The sequence below is a fragment of the Mirounga angustirostris genome, unplaced genomic scaffold (genome assembly GCF_029215605.1).
Source record: "Mirounga angustirostris isolate CCGP_5_RB_7025 unplaced genomic scaffold, mMirAng1.0.hap1 SCAF_9, whole genome shotgun sequence".
Classification (NCBI taxonomy): Eukaryota; Metazoa; Chordata; class Mammalia; order Carnivora; family Phocidae; genus Mirounga; species Mirounga angustirostris.
Window position 1 is genome coordinate 59741527 of NW_026991717.1, and position 19796 is coordinate 59761322.

The window sequence follows — 19796 nt, forward strand, 5'->3', positions numbered from 1 at the left end:
TTATCACTGATCACAATTAATAGGATATATACTTTTTTTTAAAAGATTTTATTTATTCATGAGAGACCGAGAGAGAGAGAGAAAAAGAGAGGGAGGCAGAGGGAGAAGTAGGCTACCCAAGGGGCAGGGAGCCCGATGCGGGACTTGATCCCAGGACCCTGGGATCATGGCCTGAGCCGAAGGCAGACGCTTAACCATCTGAGCCACCCAGGCGCCCAGGATGTATACTTTCAGGGTATATAAATTAATCCAGGTTTAACAATAATCTTTTGGGTTCACTTAAAACACTATTGGTTGGGGTGCCTGGGTGGCTCAGTTGGTTAAGCGACTGCCTTCAGCTCAGGTCATGATCCTGGAGTCCCTGGATCGAGTCCCGCATCGGGCTCCCTGCTCAGCAGGGAGTCTGCTTCTCTCTCTGACCCTCCTCCCTCTGATGCTCTCTGTCTCTCATTCTCTCTCTCGCAAATAAATAAAAAAATCTTAAAAAAACAAACAAACAAACAAACAAAAAAACACTATTGGTTACTGGCTAGCGATTATATTCTAAAAAATTCATTCTCATGATGAAAACCACACATTGATTTTTTTTTTAAGTTAATACTTTGCAGTTTACATTGTCAACTTTTAAACTTTTCTCAAAAGCCAGTGTCAAGGCTATCATTACTGGCAATGCCTAAATTATGAAAAAAGTATATTTCCAAAGTTAATCAGTAATATTTTCTTATAGATTCAATGCTACAAATAATGGTTAGGTTCTGCAGACCAGTAATGGACTTAATCTAGTGGTGGTGATTTGTGTCCTTAGTGCGTGAACAAATGATTTAATGAATCAACAAATAAATGAAGTATAGGCCTATGCTGTTCTGAAAGTAAATAACTAATAAAAACTAACTGCCATATATAAAAATGTTTCTTTTTGAAAATGTGTTCTGAGTTCCAGCTTCGTTGCCAGGAACAACCTCTCCTTATGGTTCATCCTTGGGTGGCCAAATGGGAATTTCTCCCTCAGCAGTGAAAGAAAACTCAAATTAAGTATCAGCTATCCTGGACATTTTCTCACTTTGACTGAAGGGGATAATTAGGGAAAAGTGAAGTGAGAGTGGGGGCACATTTAACAGAGACTATCCTTAGTGTTGGTCCAGCCAATCCTGATACTACATGTTCAACATTAGCCTGACTGGGGCAAGGTGAGGACAGAGATTTGAGTGGGAAGGGGTCTAGGTAGCAAAGGGCCTGCAGCTTTGATGCGGCGGGGGGGGGGGGGGGGGGGGGGGGCGGAATCCCAAGTAGGGCCAACACTGAAGAAAGGAGCCTCTCAGGGGAATCTTACCTAAGGCTAGTGAAGAGATTCAGAACAAGCCTCTCCAAAATGCCACTTTGCCATGTGGACTATTTTGAGCTGAAGGCAGTCGAGACCCTGCAGCCTCAGGAGAAGTTTTTGCCTCTTCCTTAACTACCTGGAAGAATCTAAATTGGGTTTTTTTCACTCTTCACAGTGTAGGGATAGAGGGTACATACCTCAAGATCATAAAAGCCATCTATGAAAAACCCACAGCGAATACCATTCAGTGGGGAAAAACTGAGAACTTTCCCCCTAAGGTCAGGAACACGGCAGGGATGTCCACTATCACCACTGCTGTTCAACATAGTACTAGAAGTCCTAGCCTCAGCAACCAGACAACAAAAAGAAATAAAAGGCATCCAAATCGGCAAAGAAGTCAAACTCTCACTCTTTGCAGATGACATGATGCTTTATGTGGAAAACCCAAAAGACTCCACCCCAAAACTGCTAGAATGCATACAGGAATTCAGTAAAGTGGCAGGATATAAAATCAGTTATAAAATGCACAGAAATCAGTGGCATTCCTATACACCAACAACAAGACAGAAGAAAGAGAAATTAAGGAGTCGATCCCATTTACAATTGCACCCAAAACCATAAGATACCTAGGAATAAATCTAACCAAAGAGGCAAAGGATCTGTACTCAGAAAACTACAGAATACTCCTGAAAGAAATTGAGGAAGACACAAAAAATGGAAAAACATTCCATGCTCATGGATTGGAAGAACAAACATTGTGAAAATATCTATGCTACCTAGAGCAATCTACACATTTAATGCAATCCCTATCAAAATACCATCCACTTTTTTCAAAGAAATGGAACAAATAATCCTAAAATTTGTATTGAACCAGAAAAGACCCCAAATAGCTAGAGGAATGTTGAAAAAGCAAAGCAAGGCCGGTGGCATCATAATTCCGGACTTCAAGCTCTATTACAAAGCTGTCATCATCAAGACAGTATGGTACTGGCACAAAAACAGACACACAGATCAATGGAACAGAAGAGAGAGCCCAGAAATGGACCCTCAACTCTATGGTCAACTAATCTTCAACAAAGCAGGAAAGAATGTCCAGTGGAAAAAGACAGTCTCTTCAACAAATGGTGTTGGGAAAATTGGACAGCCACATGCAGAAGAATGAAACTGGACCATCTCCTTAAACCACACACAAAAAATAGACTCAAAATGGATGAAAGACCTAAATGTGAGAGAGGAATCCATCAATATCCTAAAGGAGAACACAGGCAGCAACCTCTTTGACCTCAGCCGCAGCAACTTCTTCCTAGAAACATCACCAAAGGCAAGGGAAGCAAGGGCAAAAATGAACTATTGGGACTTCATCAAGATAAAAAGCTTTTGCACAGCAAAGAAAACAGTCAACAAAACCAAAAGACAACCGACAGAATGGGAGAAGATATTTGCAAATAAAGGGCTAGTATCCAAAATCTATGAAGAACTTACAAACTCAGCACCCAAAGAACAAATAATCCAATCAAGAAATGGGCAGAAGTCATGAACAAACATTTCTGCAAAGAAGACATCCAAATGGCCAGCAGACACATGAAAAAGTGCTCACCATCACTCGGCATCAGGGAAATACAAATCAAAACCTCAATGAGATACCACCTCACACCAGTCAGAATGGCGAAAATGAACAAGTCAGGAAATGACAGATGTTGGCGAGGATGCGGAGAAAGGGGAGCCCTCCTACACTTTGGTGGGAATGCAAGCTGGTGCAGCCACTCTGGAAAACAGTATGGAGGTTCCTCAAAAAGTTGAGGACTTTGCACTACTGGGTATGTACCCCAAAGATACAATGTAGTGATCTGAAGGAGCACCTGCACCCTGATGTTTATAGCAGCAATGTCCACAATAGCCAAACTATGAAAAGAGCCAAGATGTCCATCAACAGATGAATGGATAAAGAAGATGTGGTATAGGGGCGCCTGGGTGGCTCAGATGGTTAAGCGTCTGCCTTCGGCTCAGGTCATGATCTCAGGGTCCTGGGATCGAGTCCCACATCGGGCTTCCTGCTCCTTGGGAGCCTGCTTCTCCCTCTGCCTCTCTCTCTTTCTCTCTCTGTCTCTCATGAAGAAATAAATAAAATCTTTAAAAAAAAAAAGAAGATGTGGTATATATGTATATGTATGTGTATATACACACATACATACACACACACAATGGAATATTATGCAGCCATCAAAAAAATGAAATCTTGCCATTTGCAACAACGTGGATGGAACTAGAGGGTATTATGCTAATAAGCAAAGTAAGTCAATCAGAGAAAGACAAGTCTCATATGATCTCATTGATATGTGGAATTTGAGAAACAAGACAGAGGATCATAGGGGAAGGGAGGGAAAAAGGAAACAAGATGAAGCCAGTGAGGGAGACAAACAGTAAGAAACTCTTAATCTCAGGAAACAAACTGAGGGTTGCTGGAGTGGAGGGGGGTGTGAAGGTTGGGGTGGCTGGGTGATGGACATTGGGAAGGGTATGTACTATGGTGAGGGCTGTGAGTTGTGTAAGACTGATGAATCACACACCTGTACCCCTGATACAAATAATATGTTAATTAAAAAATTTTTTTTAATCAAATTTGATCAAAAAAGAGGTCAGATGATGGTAGTTACTGTTTTATTTCAGTTTACAGTAATTTTCAGATGATCTTGTTTTCCCATCCTCCGAGTAGACTCTTCTGTGAGATTGTGAAAGAATGAATTGCCTGATCAGTGTTGTCCTGTCTTTGTAAGTAGAGATGCCTGCCTCAGAAGTTGAAGCAAGGTTGTACACATGTGATAGGAAATAGGCTGAAACATTTCTTTGTTTTTTAAAAAATACTTTATTTATTTATTTGACAGAGAGCACAAGCAGGGATGTGTGGCAGGCAGAGGGAGAGAGTGAAGCAGGCTCCCTGCTGAGCAGAGAGCCCAACTGGGGGCTTGATCCCAGAACACTGGGATCATGACCTGAGCTGAAGGCAGAGGTTTAACTGACTGAGCCACCCAGGTGCCCCTTGAAACATCTCTTTGGTAAAAATTAAGTATTATTGTTATTGTAAGTGTTTTTTTCTTTTAAGAATTCACAACTTCCCCATCAAATAAATAACTGGCCATAGTCAAGAATGCCCAATCAAAATTTGCTATTTCTGCTGTATGGATAATTCTCAAGTGTGAAACTACAAGTCAGATGAAAATAAAATTCACAATCTCCAATTAGAAGCATGATGAAAGAACAGATTTCAATTCTGGTGTGAGACTTAATAATGGAGAATATTTGTAATCTCTATTTCTAAATCCAAATTTATAACAGAAAGCAAATATTCTATTCCCAGTAGTATTTTTTAATGGAATACACCTTATCCTCAAGTAACTTACAGTTTAATGAGCTTCTGTGTCTCACATACTTAATTTTGTTGGGAGTTATGGGCAGTCAAGGTTTGGGTTTTGTCTATCACATTTTTTCCTCCCTGGAAATCTAGTAAATGGAAGAAGGATGCAAGGCTAGGACATTGCACTGTATTAGAGATTACATTATTGAGCCATCTTCTGAAGAATATTGGAGTGTGTCTCAAGTTGAGCAGAGCTAATATATAAATGGGGGGCAGAGAATGAGAGAATAGAGAACAGGTCAGTGTACTGTTTAAAAATATCAAGTATTCCCTCACCTTGTAGCCCTGATAATTCTTAGTGGTGATGAGATTGTGGATTTCTTGTGGCAACAATTGTCTGGATTATAGCTCAAGAATTGTCAGTATTGAAGAGAACACACAAGGTCCCTATGTGTCCTCACTATAAATGCCTTGTCCTGGGAGGGTGTTCATAAGCATGGTTTGGCAGTGGATTTTTGTAATGAGTATCCATGCTTCAGAACCATGCCGGGGCTCTGGAGCAGTGCCAGTCTGAGTGCACAGAATGCAGCAGTAGAAAGATCTGTCCCAGGCATCAGGGCTGATTTGTATGGTTGCACTGATGCTGTGGAAGCTGTGTACATCAAAGGTACTACAGTCCCCATCATAGAACCTCACAGAAGACAGTGTTGTTCTGCAGCTTTGCTTTCCCATCAGAGTTCTACTCCATAATATAATGCCCTTTAACTAGAGAGGATCTGGGACAAAGAAAGCCAAAGGTACAAAGCAAAGAACAATTTAAGTACAGTGCTCAGAAATAATTGGCAGCTTAGGGTAAGATAAAGTCCCACAACGGTCAAAATAAATAAATAAATAAATAAATCATAGTATTTTAGCTCTGGTGGAGACCTTGGAAGGTTGTATAGTCCATCTTCCATTGCCTGTCTTCAAAACTTAAATCATTCCATGGATAAGAACTGATTCTACATTTTAGGACTTCCAGAAAGAAAATCACACAGCTCTCTTTGAAAATGTTCTGATATATGATACCTTTTTCACTGTTTGTAAGTTCATTCTTCAGTTAACCCAGATCCATTATATTGCATTTAAAATTGTTTTTTGGGGCATCTGGGTGGCTCAGTCAGTTAAGCATCTGCCCTCGGCTCAGGTCATGATCCCGGAGCCCCATGTTGGGCTCCCTGCTCAGTGGAGGTCTGCTTCTCCCTCTCTCTTTTCCCCTCCCCCTGCTCCTTCTCTTTCTCAAATAAATAAATAAAATCTTAAAATAAATAAATAAATAAATAAATAAATAAAATTGTTTTTTAGTTGTTCAGTTTTTAGTGGAGGTATATAACAACTAGTCGGTATCCCTTATGTAAAAGTCACTGAAAGTGAGCCATAGTTAAATTCCCACTTCAGCCTTCTTTTCAGTTACAAAAATCTCTCAATTTCCTTACACATTTTTGTTTGGCTGTTTTTTCAGCCTCTTACTATTTTTATCATCTTTGAGTTCTCCATGTCAGTCCTTGGTGGTAATGTCTAAACCGAAATACTTAGTATAATGAGAAACTCACCCATGACTCCTAAATACCAGCAGTTTTTGCTTTGCATGGTAGTATGACCATAAAAATAACCATGCAAGCTGAAACTCTATCATGTGATCTTAATAATCAATGGAAAAATCATGATACGTAGTGTGTGTCAAAACATTTAAAATACTATTCCTCTTGGTTATAAATATATAGAGAAATGAAAGAACATGGTCAAACTAATGCTAGGATACTATAATTTAAAACCTTAAGAGTTAAAGTATTTTCTTTCTTTGTAAAAGAAACTTATCCAGAGTAGTTTGAACAGTGCTTACTTCCTTCCTTTCCTAGAACTTAACAATCCTGGGCAAACATCCTCTCTGTGCCTTGGTGAATTGTCACACTCCTTTCTAACTTGGATCAGCTTCCAACATTTTATCTTTTGTGCTTTCAATGTCTGAAATAGCTCCAAGAGTTCGTTTAATGTGAAGTTTTTTGCCAGCATCACTTCCCCCTGGGACATTTTCATACTTTTCATCACAGCCACTTTACTCATTTATGCTGATTGGCTTGCCTTCACAAAGTTCCTCTGGTGCTTATCTAGAGCCTCTCGAATAGCCGCAGCGTCCACAATCCCACAGCTCACTATTTCTTCTAAACTCTGTTTACATTCCAGCGTTATCACTATTTGTTTCTTTGCTGCACATTCATCTTCGTTGGCCAGTTCCATTTTTTCAATTGTCCATTTTGGGGTTTATCATTGGAAGACAAGGACACAGCCCCACTAGACACTTGGGTGTTTTGTGTGTGAACTGAATAACAGATGCATAGTGCAGTCAACCACAGACTTAGAACGAAGTGATGCAATTTGTCATTGATGATGATGCACATCTGTTACTGCCATTATTATTTATGCAGTGAAGAGCTAGCAGTGAAATTTGTGCCTTATGCAGTTACTCACAGTTACTATGCCATGGCAAGAAATTTGAACTCTGTTCTTGGAGGCCTGGTGTTATTTAAACTGTTGTAACTGAAATTCTTGCATTTTAGAACCAAAGTAAGGATGGCCTTATTCAATTCCTACATGTAGCCCTAGGTCCAGTGCTAATGTTCTGGTTCCTGGTCAGTTTGTTATCCACTCTGACACTTTGGTGTTTTTCTGACCTATAGCCTTGCCAACTTCACCTCAGTGAGGTTTTTCTTTCTTCTCCAGGGGCACTGTATTGAGTCTTCCCTCTTTGATCTTTATACTATTGGTTTCCAGCCACTCCTTCCATCTCTAAGATTGGAGTACTGATTCCCTCCCAAGTTTACTATTATTTGCAAATTAAATAAACATTTCTCCATTCACTAATGTGAATACTAATTATCCCCACAGAATGTCAGTTGCTGATTACCTCTGAGGTTGACCCAGCCAGTTTATTATTATCCTTTTGGTCAAACAGTCCAGAGTATTCTGTTAGCTTAAGACCAGTGGTTCCAGTTCTGGTTTATCATCAGGACCTTCTGAGGAGCTTTCCAAACCACTTCCCAAGCCTTGTAAGGGTCTAGGGTGGGGCCTGGCATCAATATTTTTGAATGTTCTTCCTGTAATTAGCTGGGACTGGTCTCTAACATAAACCATGCTTTCTTAGTTCTTAGAAACCTTATCATAAACTAATAGAATTTTAGAACTGACAAATGCATTAGAGATCATTTTGTCAAACCAGCTCATTTTGTAAATGAAAAAAACTGAGACCCAGGGTTGCTAGGTCATTTGGCCATGGTCTCATAGTTACAGGCAGAGAGGACACTAGAACCCATGATTTCCAAATTCTGAATCTAGTACTCTTCCTAACTAACTTCCATCATATAGGATGCAATCAAAATCATTGACTATCATCTTCAAGTTATCCTACAGTGATCTTTATTTTTTTTCTTTCTGGGTTTAAGTGTATCTGTGGATTAACTTTTGAGAAGAGATGCTCAAATAAGGTTCTCCGTAGCATAGGGGACAGTGGTTGTGGCAAGGATTTTGAGGTAATAGGTGCTATAGGCCCTAGGAAGCTCTGGGAGCCTCAATTCAGTCCTGTTCTGGTGCCTGCTCTGTGCCTGCCAACTGGTGCCCCAGATGTTGCCCCTTATGTGCTTAGGTAACCGTTTGATTTGCACACAGTGCTTGTTTGTGTAACTACACACATTGCCTGATGGGAGAGGAAGAAGATGGGGGGGGGGGACATAGGAGGTAGTGTTATACTATTCTGTGAAGCCTATTTTTTTATTTCCATGAGATATTCCTTTTAAATTTTAATTCCAGGGGTGGCTGGGTGGCTCAGTCGTTAAGTGTCTGCCTTCAGCTCAGGTTAAGCTCCCAAGTTCCTGGGATCGAGCCCCGCATCGGGCTCCCTGCTCGGCGGGAAGCCTGCTTCTCCCTCTCCCACTCCCCCTGCTTGTGTTCCCTCTCTCGCTGTGTCTCTCTCTGTTGAATAAATAAATAAAATCTTTAAAAAAATAATAATAAAATAAAAATAAATTTTAATTCCAGTTAGTTAACGTACCATGTAATATTAGTTTCAGGTGTACAGTATGACGATTCAACACTTCCATACATCACCCAGCGCTCATCAGGACAAGTGCACTCCTTAATCCCCATCACCTGTTTCACCCATCCCTTCCCCGGCGCTCCCCTCAGGTAACCATTAGTTTCTTCTCTATAATTGAGCCTATTCCTTGATTTGTCTTACTCTCCTCCTCCCCTTTGCTAGTTTTTGTTTCTTAAATTCCATATAGGAGTGAAATCATATGGTATTTGTCTTTCTCTGACTGATTTATGTTACTTAGCATTATGCTCTCTAGCTCCAGCCATGTCATAGCGAATGGCAAGATTTCATTCTTTTTTATGGCTGAATAATATTCCACATCTTCTTTATCTATTCATCAATCAATAAACACTTGGGCTCCTTCCATAACTTGGCTATTGTAAATAATGCTGCTGTAAACATAAAGGTGTGTGTATCCCTTCGAATCAGTGTTTTTATATCTTTTGGGTAAATACCCAGTAGTGTGATTGTTGGGTCGTAGGGTAGTTCTATTTTTAACTTTTTGCAGAACTTCCATACTGTTTCCAGAGTGACTGCACCAGTTTGCATTCCTACCAACAGTGCAAAAGTGTTCCCCTTTCTCCACATCCTCACCAACATTTGTTGTTTCCTGTGTTGTTAATTTTAGCCATTCTGACAGGTGTTGAGGTATTTTTGTATGCAATATATGATCTATTCTGGAGAAGATTCTATGTGCATTTGCAGAGAATGTGTATCCTGCTGTTTTAGGATGGAATGTTCTGAATATATGTTAAATCCATCTAGTCTAGTGTGTCATTCAAAGCCACTGTTTCCTTGTTTATTTTCTGTTTAGATGATCTATCCATTGATATAAGTGGGGTGTTAAGGTCCCTTACTATTGTATGATTATTGATTAGTTCCTTTGTTTAACAGTTTTGTGTATTTGGGTACTGCTATGTTGGGTGCATAAATATTTATAATTATTATATATTCTTGTTGGATTGTCCTCTTAATTGTTTATTTTATAGGGTCCTTCTTTGTCTCTTGTTACAGTCTTTGTTTTAGAGGCCCTGCCCTAGGTGTGTGGGGTGGGTTGTGTGGGGTGGGTGTCTTTATGATAATTACCTGTGACTAAGAAAGAATGACCAGCCCCTAAAAAGGAAGTAAGCCATTGAAGGGTTATCAATAGAGATTGTAAAAGGATTTAAGTTCTCTGGTTAGCTTTCTATAAAAGACCAACACTAAAGGCGCTCATTGGCAACCCTGTTGGGACCCCTCTTACTCTTGAGAGCTTTTTCAGTATCTTCACTTAATAAACTTCTATTGCTTTACTCACCAAAAAAAAAAAAAAAGAAAGAAAGAAAGAAAGAAAAAGGGCGCCTGGGTGGCTCAGTTGGTTAAGCGACTGCCTTCAGCTCAGGTCATGATCCTGGAGTCCCGGGATCAAGTCCCACATAGGGCTCCCTGCTCAGCAGGGAGTCTGCTTCTCCCTCTGCCCTCTTCCCTCTCCTGCTCTCTGTCTCTCATTCTCTCTCTCTAAAATAAATGAATAAAAAATCTTCAAAAAAAAAAAAAAGAAAGAAAAAAAAGAGTCTATTTTGTCTGATACAAGTATTGCTATGCTGACTTTCTTTTGACTTACATTTGCATGATAGATGTTTCTCCATCCCCTCTCTTTCAATCTGTTGGTGTCTTTAGGTCTCAAATGAGTCTCTTGTAGGCAGCCTATAGATGGATCTTTTTTTTTTTTATCCCTTCTGTCACTCTTTGTCTTTTGATTGGAGCATTTAGCCATTTACATTCAAAGTTATTGATAGATGTGTATTTCTTGTCATTTTATCATTTGTTTTGTGGTTGTTTCAGAAGACTTTCTCTAATCCTTTCTTGTCTTTCTGTCTTTCATGGTTTGCTGATTTTCTTTATGTATTTGGATATATTTGGATTTCTTTCTCTTTATTCTTTGCATATTTATTAGTGGGTTTTGATGAATGGTTCGATTAGGTTTGTATATAACATCTTCTGCATATAGCAGTCTATATTAAGTTGATGGTTGTTTAAGTGTAAACCCATTCTTTACTCCTCTCCTCCCCATGTTTTCGGTATATGTTTTCATATTTTACATCCTTTTATTTTGTGAGTTCCTTGACTGATTTTTTTTACAGAAATATTCATTTTTACAGCTTTTGTGTTTTTTACCTTCATACTGTCATTTTTGATCTTTCCTTTCCACTCAAAGAGTCCCCTTAATATTTCTTGCAGGGCTGGTTTAGTGGTCATGAACTCCTTTAGTTTTTGTTTGTCTTGGAAACTCTTTATCTCCCCTTCTATTCTGAATGATAGCCTTGCTGGATAGAGTATTCTTGGTTGCAGATTTTTCACGTTCAACGCTTTGAAGAGAATAATTTTTTAAGTAAGCTCTACACCCAACATGAGGCTTGAACTCATGACCCCAAGATCAAGAATCACATGCTCTATAACTGAACTAGCCAGTCACCCCCCCACCCCCCATTCAGCACTTTGAGTATATCATGCCATTCCCTCTGGCTTGGAAAGTTGCTGCTAAAAAGTCACCGGCTAGCCTTATGGGGTTTCCCTTGTAAGTTAATGTCTTCTTTTGTCTTGCTGCTTTTAAAATTTTTTCTTTATCACTATATTTTGCCAATTTAATTACAATATGCCTTGGTGTGTATCTGCTTTTGTTGATTTTGTTGGGGGTTTTCCTTGCCTCCTGGATCTAGATATATGTTTCCTTCCCCAGATTAGGGTCATTTTCTGCTATTATTTCTTCAAATAAATTTTTTGCCCTCTTTTCTCTCTCTTCTTCTGAGACTCCTATAATGTGAAATTACATTTGATAGAGTCACTGAGTTCCCTAAGTCTGTTCTCATTTTTGCATAATTCTTTTCTTTCTCTTTTGTTCATCTTGATTATTTTCCATTACTCCATCTTCTATAGAGGTCATTAATTCATTCCTCTGCTTCTTCCAGCCTGCTATTCATTGCATCAAGTGTGTTTCTAATCTCATTTATTGTACTCTTCACCTCTAATTGGTTCTTTTTTTTTTAATCTCTGTGTTAAAGTTCTCACTGATGTCTTCCACTCTTTTCTTAAGTCCAGTGAGTGTCCTTATAATCATTGTTTTAAATAGTCCATCAGATTGGAGCGCCTGGGTGGCTTATTCGATTAGGCATCCAACTCTTGATTTTGGCTCAGATCATGATCTCAGGGACGTGAGATCAAGCCCTGCATCAGGCTCCACACTCACACTCAGTGGGGAGTCTGCTGGAAATTCTCTCCCTCTACCTCTGCCCTCCCCCCACTCATGTGCTCTCTCTCAAATAAATAAATAAATCTTTTAAAAATATAAATACTCCATTAGGTATGTTACTTATATCTGTTTACCTTGGTTTTCTGGCCTTGGCCTTGTCCTGTTCGTTCATTTGGGATAAATTTCTCTGTCTTCTTATTTTGTCTGTTTGTGTGCTTGTTTCTCTGTGTTAGAAAAGTCAGCTCTGTCTCCTGTTCTTGAGGGTAATGGCTTTATGAAGGAGAGGTCCTGTAGTGCTCTGCAGTAGAGTGTCCCCTGTTTCCCAGGGCCTGGTGCTTCCAGGAGTATCTTCAGTGTGTGCTGTGTGTGTTCTGCTGTTGTGTCCTGGCTGCTTTATCCTTCAGGCTATTCATCTGCAGAGGTGCTCTTTTCCTGTTGTGAACAGTGTTTGGTCTCTGGCCTGAATGTGGTGTGTTTTAACAGGTGTGCTCTGGTCTGCTTGTGAAATGAGACCTGTCACCACCACCACCAGAACCAAGGCTCCACAAAACTCCCTAGTTGGGAGATGTGGTGTTGAGTGGGGGTTTGGGCCAGTCTTCTGGGGGAGAGGGCCCCCACATCGGAACTGAGGCAAACATGACTGGGAGAGATGGTTCCACCAGAGCATGGGAGGGCAGGCTTGGCATAAGCATGTTAGGTAGTAAGTGTTGGCGCTGCGCTGGTTCCCACAGGTGGCTCTGTGCTTATGCTGAGGGGTGGGGGAGGGAAATGGCACCAGCTAGTTCCTTTGTTCCTAGAGGGGTCTCTCTGTGAATACTGTCTCTCTGGGATGCACTCTGAGATGAGCAAATAACCTCCCCACTGTGTGTCCCAGATGCTCTTCAGATCACTGTTTCCACACTGTATGTCTGTGGGTTGTTTCCTTACCTTCTCTCCAAGAATAGTGCAATGCCCCCGGGACTCTACTCAGCCATGCCTGCTGACCTTCAAAACTCCAGTCTTTAAGCCCCACTGACTACAAGAACTCACGATGTTCAGGCCCTCTCGCTTCCCATGCCAGTTGCTATGGGGATTCTTTTTCTTCATGTGCTCCCCTGTGTGCTAGTCTGTCTCTTGCCCTTCTCTGTGATAATGGCTCCCTCCCCACCATAGTAGCCACAATCCATTTCTCCCAAATCATATCTCAGCACTCCCTACCTTCACTGAGGTGGCCTCTTCTTTACCTTTACTTGTAGAGTTTGTTCTGCCAGTCTTCAGGTCAATTTCTGGGGTATTTAGGATGATTTGATGGTTATCTAGTTGTATCTGTGGGACAGAGTGAGCCTAGGGTCCTCCTACTCTTCCACCATCTTCCAAGTCCACACCTCCATGAGATATTCTTACAACTAAACTACAACTCTAGCTTTCAGGTTTGCTGGCAGAGGAAAATGAGTAGAGCATATTATCCCTTTGATATGTTGTATGAATTCATGAAAAATGAATAGGGAATGGTGAATAGTGTGTTCAAACTGTTAATGTTTACTTACTGAGCCTGACATAAAAAAAGAAAACAAAAAACAGAATTTGTCTACCTCCTAATCTTCCTGAGATCACCTGTCACAGGCAACAGAGTTTGAAATGCTAATGTGTCTTGTAGCTATTTTAAAGAAGGAGGAGCTGCATAATCCTGGGAAGCTGGGATCCAGGGACTTCCTTATAAATTATCCTCACCTTCTCTCAAGCAAATGCTGCACCACACTATGGCCTCCCATGAGGCTCCAGAAGATGAAAGATAGTATTTCATAGAATCGTGGCATTTTAGAGCTGAAAGAGTCCCTCTCTGTTTCAATTCCAAATTCTTCTTTTTCTCTCCTGAAACCCAAAATGAACAACAAATTTAGTCACACAGCTTATTTAGGGCTAGACTTAGACAAGAGCGCAGGTCTCTGGACTCCCAGGCCAATGTGGTTTTTGACTGCATCATATTGCACCTAAAAACATTTTCAGACTTCTTTAAATGAAATATGAAATCTTAGTGACTTGGCAGTTGTGAATTTTGGTGACTGTGACAGACTTTTGGAGGAGATAGGATGGCATTGTTACAGCTGATTGGGGAAAACCAGATCACTACTTTTCTACTGAAGAGAATAAGGAATTTGAAATGTGTCCCCAAGTGGCTGGAATTAAGACAATAGGTCCTTATGAGTGGCTAGGAGATGAACCTGAGCTTCTTGCCTAAAGCCATGGGCCAGAAGGGACTGTCCATTCTGTGGAATAGTCCACTCAGTGGCCAGGAAATGGGACACAGAATTGGGCAGCCCATATAGACATTGGGTGAAAAAAGAGTCATCCTTGAAAAATCAGAGTCCTAATCTAAGCCACACCTAGAATTGGGGCCCAAATTTATACTACTTGTAAAGTGCAGAAGCCCAAAGCCAAGAAATCTAATATGAAAACTGGTCTAAGGACTAGGAAAAAAACCTATCCTCACAGCCTCTCAATTCAGATAACTTCTGAAATCAGGGCACCAGGAAGAGTCTTATAAAAGGCAGCTCTCACTGGACATGTGCTCACAGAAGACAACAACAAAACCATTTGCAGATAGAAGAACCAAGATCCTGCTGATAATAGAGCAATCTGAAAGGAATTTTAAAATAAGTCTGCTTTAAATGTTCGAGAGATAAAAGAAGAAAGAAGTCTTATATGAACAGGATATTAGGAAGGATGGTCTTCATTATCCAGCTGATACTCTGCAGGGGTATTTACCTCAAACATAATGTTTCTGAGACTGATTGTATAGGCAAATCACAGACTTGAGCCTAGTGAGTGTGGTCCTTGGTATAGTGACTTTCCCCATTTTAGGTAGTTTTTGCCTTTTCCTAGCTATATCAGAAGTGATGAATAAATACAATTCAGCTTCTAAAGTCACACCTAATTCCCCTGAGAGTGGATTTCCTGTACAGACTGCCATTGTCATTGCTTGGTTCTTATCTGAATCAGTCCTCCAGTGTCATTTTCTCCATGTCCCTGGTATGTTTCATCTCTGATTTATTCAGACTTCACTAGCTTAGCCATTACTATAGACCTGTGCTATGAAGTTATTGAAGTGACAGGCTACTCCTGCCTTTTACATGATTTTTTTACATGTAAAAAAATCTTCTACGTGATTCAGGTTTTCCGAAAATTCTTTTAAGAGATGAAGACAGTCCTATCTAGGCTATAGACTGGAGACATAAAGATCCATGAGTACCTTTCATAGTAGCATTCTCTTTTTAAAATAGTCAAAGGCCCTATGAAGAAGATACAGAAAAAATCCCATTATTGATTTAGGTTAAGATTTGCCCTGAAGACTAGGACAAAAATGTACAGAAAGCACCTGTTTTGGTTATGTTTAGATGCATCCATTCCCAGGGTAATGAGAAGGGAAAGATTATCTTAAAAAAAAAATGAGAAGATTTGAAAAATAAACTTTGGGAAATTAAGTTTACAAGTGAATCTTGTTTCTTTTTTTTTCTTTTTGAAATTAGTTTTACCTTTCCAAGTAAAGTTTAGCATCAATTAATAAATATTTTAAATCTTAAATCATATACCCTGATAAATAAACATTACTTTCTGTTCTTCAGGAAACATACCAGAAGTCTATTGTAAGATAATAATTTTCTTTTTCTTTTCTGTTTTCTTTCTTTAAAAAACACCACTTAAGTATAATTCGTGAAAAACCAAAGCATTCTTTAAGAACTTCTTAGGGGGGGATACTGAAATTCCATTTCTCCTCCAGTGAAGTATAAAAATTGAGTCCTCCAAAAAGAAAGCAAGGACTGCTGGCAGCTTCCCTGTATATGGGACCAGGAGGCTTTCCCCCCAATTCTGTGAATCCTATGCAATCCTCAGTAGTCTTGTCTTAGATAATCCACAGTTTGCATGCTATATTTAGACACCTGCAGTTTTCTGTCATTTTCTAGTCCATGGCTTTGCCTAAGCAGAGACCAATTCAGTCTCAAGTTGGTATTTTTAGCTGGTCCCTTGTTCAAGAGTTACAAAATGGTATCTGTCAGAGACTTTCTTCATAACATTTAGTGAGAACTAGGTTAATATTACCAGGTTTTCCCATAAGTGATGCCTTTCCAGAAAATTTAAGATACCCTCTGGTGCTTCTTTTTCATTTTCTCCACAGAAAAACAGTAATGGATGGAAAAAAAAAAAAAGGTTAAAAGCTGTAGTGTCTTGGCTTCATTCTATATAAAAGCATTTAATTTTTCTCTAAAAGCTTTTCTTCACTACTTTAAAATTCTTGAGATCTATGCTTTCTTTAATCAGATTAATTATATGGCATTTTATAAAGTTCTCTGACATCCTTATCAGTTATCTTTTCTACTACTGTAAGATAATTTTCTTTCTTGTCTAGAATACAAGATGATTCTAAGACCTCACCCAATCTTACAGTTAATGACATTCATTAAAGCTTGTATAAGCTTTAGTTGGTGATTCTATTTCTGCAAAGAAAGAGAAAATGTTTTTTCCCCTATCTTCTCTAGAGAAGAATTCTTAGACAAGCACTATCTCAGTAAATGGGACTTACATCTACCGAATGAGCCTCCTGTTCATTACTCTTCATGGTTCTTCCATCACCAAGTCCTATCCATTTTACTTTCTAAACAACAGTCAAATCCATTCATTTCTCATCTCTTGCCAGGGCCATTGAAAGAGCCTCGGAACTAGACTCCTTCCTGTAATCTTATGCCCTTTTGATCATTCACAGTCTGATTCTGCCACTCCTTTGCTTAAAAACTTTACAGTGGCTTATTTTGCTCTTAAGATAACATTTTACATCCTTGACATTGTCTCCAGGGCTCTGCACCATCTGACCTCTATCTCTTCCCCACATTCCACATCTGACCCACTCTGCACTCAACTATCCTGCTCTTCCAGTTCCTTGAATGTGCCTCATTCCTTTCTGATTCAAGGACTTTGCATATCTGTTTTTTATCTGTCTAGAGGGCTCTTCCATCCACCCTACCTTCACTTAGGTATCTTCTTTTTTTTTTTTAAGTTGGAATTTTAATTATGTACATAAATAGCAACTTGAGAATGAGGGGTTCTAAGGCTAGACATTATCTCTAGGTGAAAGGATTTCCAATTAGTCCGCTTGCAGTATGGCATCACCCAAGATAACAAAGAAGCCTAGTATAGTTTGTCCTGAAGAAGAAAGCCAATTTACTATATTCAGTACTGACTTCTCTGCCATTTTTCTGTAGAAATACTGGTTTACTGCATGGGGTTTTCAGTGTTTACCTATAACTGATTAAAATGGGCAGAGCATGGAGCATTCTATTTATTTCCAGGTGAATTCTTCACATTTCCTGGCTTTTGAAAGTTCTCCTTCCACAAATCTTCTACGACTATGTATCCTCGTAAACCCCAGTCATATAATTTCTCCCCACTGACCTGGACAAATACAATGGCTTGTTGTGGATAATAAAGAGAGGCAGCAAGTCCCATGAATCCAGGTGGATACACCAGCTTCTTTATTTTTGAACCTCTAGCCAAAAGAAGTCCAACAATGCCAGCAAAACCAATAACACCAAGTCTTGGAAAAATTTCAGGAGGTGCATTTTGGAGATACTCATAGCTGCCTAACCCCCATTGAACCAAGCTCTGCATCCTGGGCTTAGTTTGTGAGTACATTTCCTGACACCAACTTGTATATGGCTCGCAGTAACATCGGAGATGTGAAATGCTTTCTTCAAGTGGGGTCCTTGGCTCCTCCACATATTTAGATTGACCCTCAGGGACGGAGTAGAGTGAAAGCTCATTAACCTTCACAGAAGTTTTGTGAGGTGAGTCTTTTTTAGGTGATGCATAGACTTTGAAGGTGAGCAGACTCAGGCTGGCTGGCCCCACAGACCTCTGAATTACCTTGAACATGCTGCTGGCAGAGGTCCACTTAGGTATCTTCTGTACTTCCCTCACATTAGAGCACTTTCTCAGAAGCCTTCCCAAAACCCCAAACTAGGTCAGATCTCCCTCATTATTGCTCTCCTATTGTCCCTGCCATTTTCCTTTATAATACTTACATGTAGATATGAGGATTGGTAAACTTGTGGATTATTATTGTGAATTCAAAGACAGCAGAGATTATACCCACTTTGCTTATTATTCTAATCTGCAGCTACAAGCACAGCACCTGGCAAAGTAGGTGCTCAATAAATGTTTTTGAAGAAATAAATAAATGCCTCTTATATATAGCATATGATGAATACATGAAAATGAGCACCATCCACAACCCACTGTGTCTGCCCAGGATCAGCTCCAGCCTTAGCTTTACTGAATCTCTCTCCTCCATTAAAATAGCATATATTTTCAGTCTTCTATGGTGCTTCCAACTGGGAACCAGTCTTAAGCTCAAGAAGACTCTGATTTCTGATGTATGGTTTGGGTGTTTATGTTTACAGTGATTGCTTTGTTTCATATGTAAGGGTGAAAATTGTCAAGAGACTAGAGTATCAGAGTGGAAAGATGGAGCAGCACAAGCCAGGAAGTATTGAGAGTCAGGACCAAGTTATAATTAAAATCAGAGACAAGAAAGCATTTAAGGGACCAAATAAACTTCAGTGGTGGCCAAAAAAGCATTAGGAGGTGAGTAGGGAGATAATAAAGACTTAATGGGGAACCAGAAGAGATAGAGATAATGAGTTATTTTCACTAATGGTAACTCTTCCTAAAGAGGGACACATTTGTTTTTCCAATAGCAGTGATCTAAAGGTTTTCTCTTATACCCAGTTAGCATTGTCCATTTTCTGAAGGACTTCTGCAAGAATGGAGGGGAGAATTCTCTATTACAGGAGCTGAGATAGTTGAGATCCTAGTTATACTTAAGCAGAGGCGGGTTTTATTGACTTAGAGAAGCACTTAAGTGTTAAGTGTAGTCAATTAGCTTTGATTTTTTTTGGAAACATACTTCGTAGGGTTTGAATACCTTATTAAAAGCAATATGATACTACATGAAAAGAGTAAACAAGCATCTTAGGAAATCATGCTTATAACCAATTAAATTTATAGACTAGTATTTCAGAGTGGCAACGGGAGGAATTCAAATGGAACATCTGGGATTCTGAGCAGTTCATTGGAGTTGGAATTCAACCATAATCTGACATCTTCTGCTTCCCTTACCCTAAATACTCTTTCCTCCAATTGGATATTGACCTTGTCCTTCAAGTCCTGATTTTCAAATCATTGCCTAACACCTGTGTTATTGTTGAATAAGGGATATTCTGCCTTATCTCACTATTTGACCATCTGGGACATTTTCCAGGCTTACCTGACATTTGTAAAGAACAGTGGGTGAGAGTGAGCAGAGATCAGTCCACAAATTCTTAGTGAAACGGAAAATATACAAAAATATTCAGAGCATCTTCACTAATGCCTCGTGACAATCCATTTGAACTTTCTGTACTGGAGAGAAGGAAATCATCCAGTAGTTTTGTGTATCACTGCCTGGGTTTCTTCTGGTCATTAATGATGGTGATGTTTGTTTACAGATTCCCCAATCCCTGCTCCAATCCATGGAGACTAAACTATTTTGAATCTGGAAGAATGCTGTCTCTTTTAAGCCATGGAAAGCTGAGTTCAAGTCCCATTCCTTTGCCTCAACAATTGACTGAGTGGTCTACTGCTCTTGGGAATAAATCTAAATCATTATGGGCCAATATCTACCTACAAAAGCCCAGGGCTATAGGAGCTGAATGAACATGCCATGGGAAGCAAACTGAACCCTTTGAATAAGTAGTTT

The 19796-nt window shown here is 39.7% G+C and overlaps 2 protein-coding genes across 8 annotated transcripts in view; one reads left to right on the forward strand and one right to left on the reverse strand.

Annotated features, from left to right (window-relative positions):
* FRMD5 (FERM domain containing 5) overlaps window positions 1-19796 on the forward strand; it is a 309170-nt gene that overhangs the window by 193845 nt on the left and 95529 nt on the right. Inside the window, exon 2 of one of the 7 annotated variants that reach the window (XM_064570531.1) lies at window positions 8771-8891. The exons of the other annotated variants lie outside the window; for them this stretch is intronic. The gene's annotated coding sequence lies outside the window, so the exon portion shown is untranslated. The remainder of the gene's footprint in view (window positions 1-8770; window positions 8892-19796) is intronic. 7 annotated transcript variants of the gene reach the window in all.
* LOC123861269 (MICOS complex subunit MIC26-like) lies at window positions 16940-17940 on the reverse strand. Its single transcript, XM_045900186.3, has one exon. The coding sequence runs from the start codon at window positions 17930-17932 to the stop codon at window positions 17336-17338; it is 597 nt and encodes a 198-aa protein (XP_045756142.1). The 5' UTR covers window positions 17933-17940; the 3' UTR covers window positions 16940-17335.

Bases quoted from the DNA above. Each gene is read 5' to 3' on its own strand.
- LOC123861269 (XM_045900186.3), bottom strand. From the start codon at position 17,932: ATGTTCAAGGTAATTCAGAGGTCTGTGGGGCCAGCCAGCCTGAGTCTG.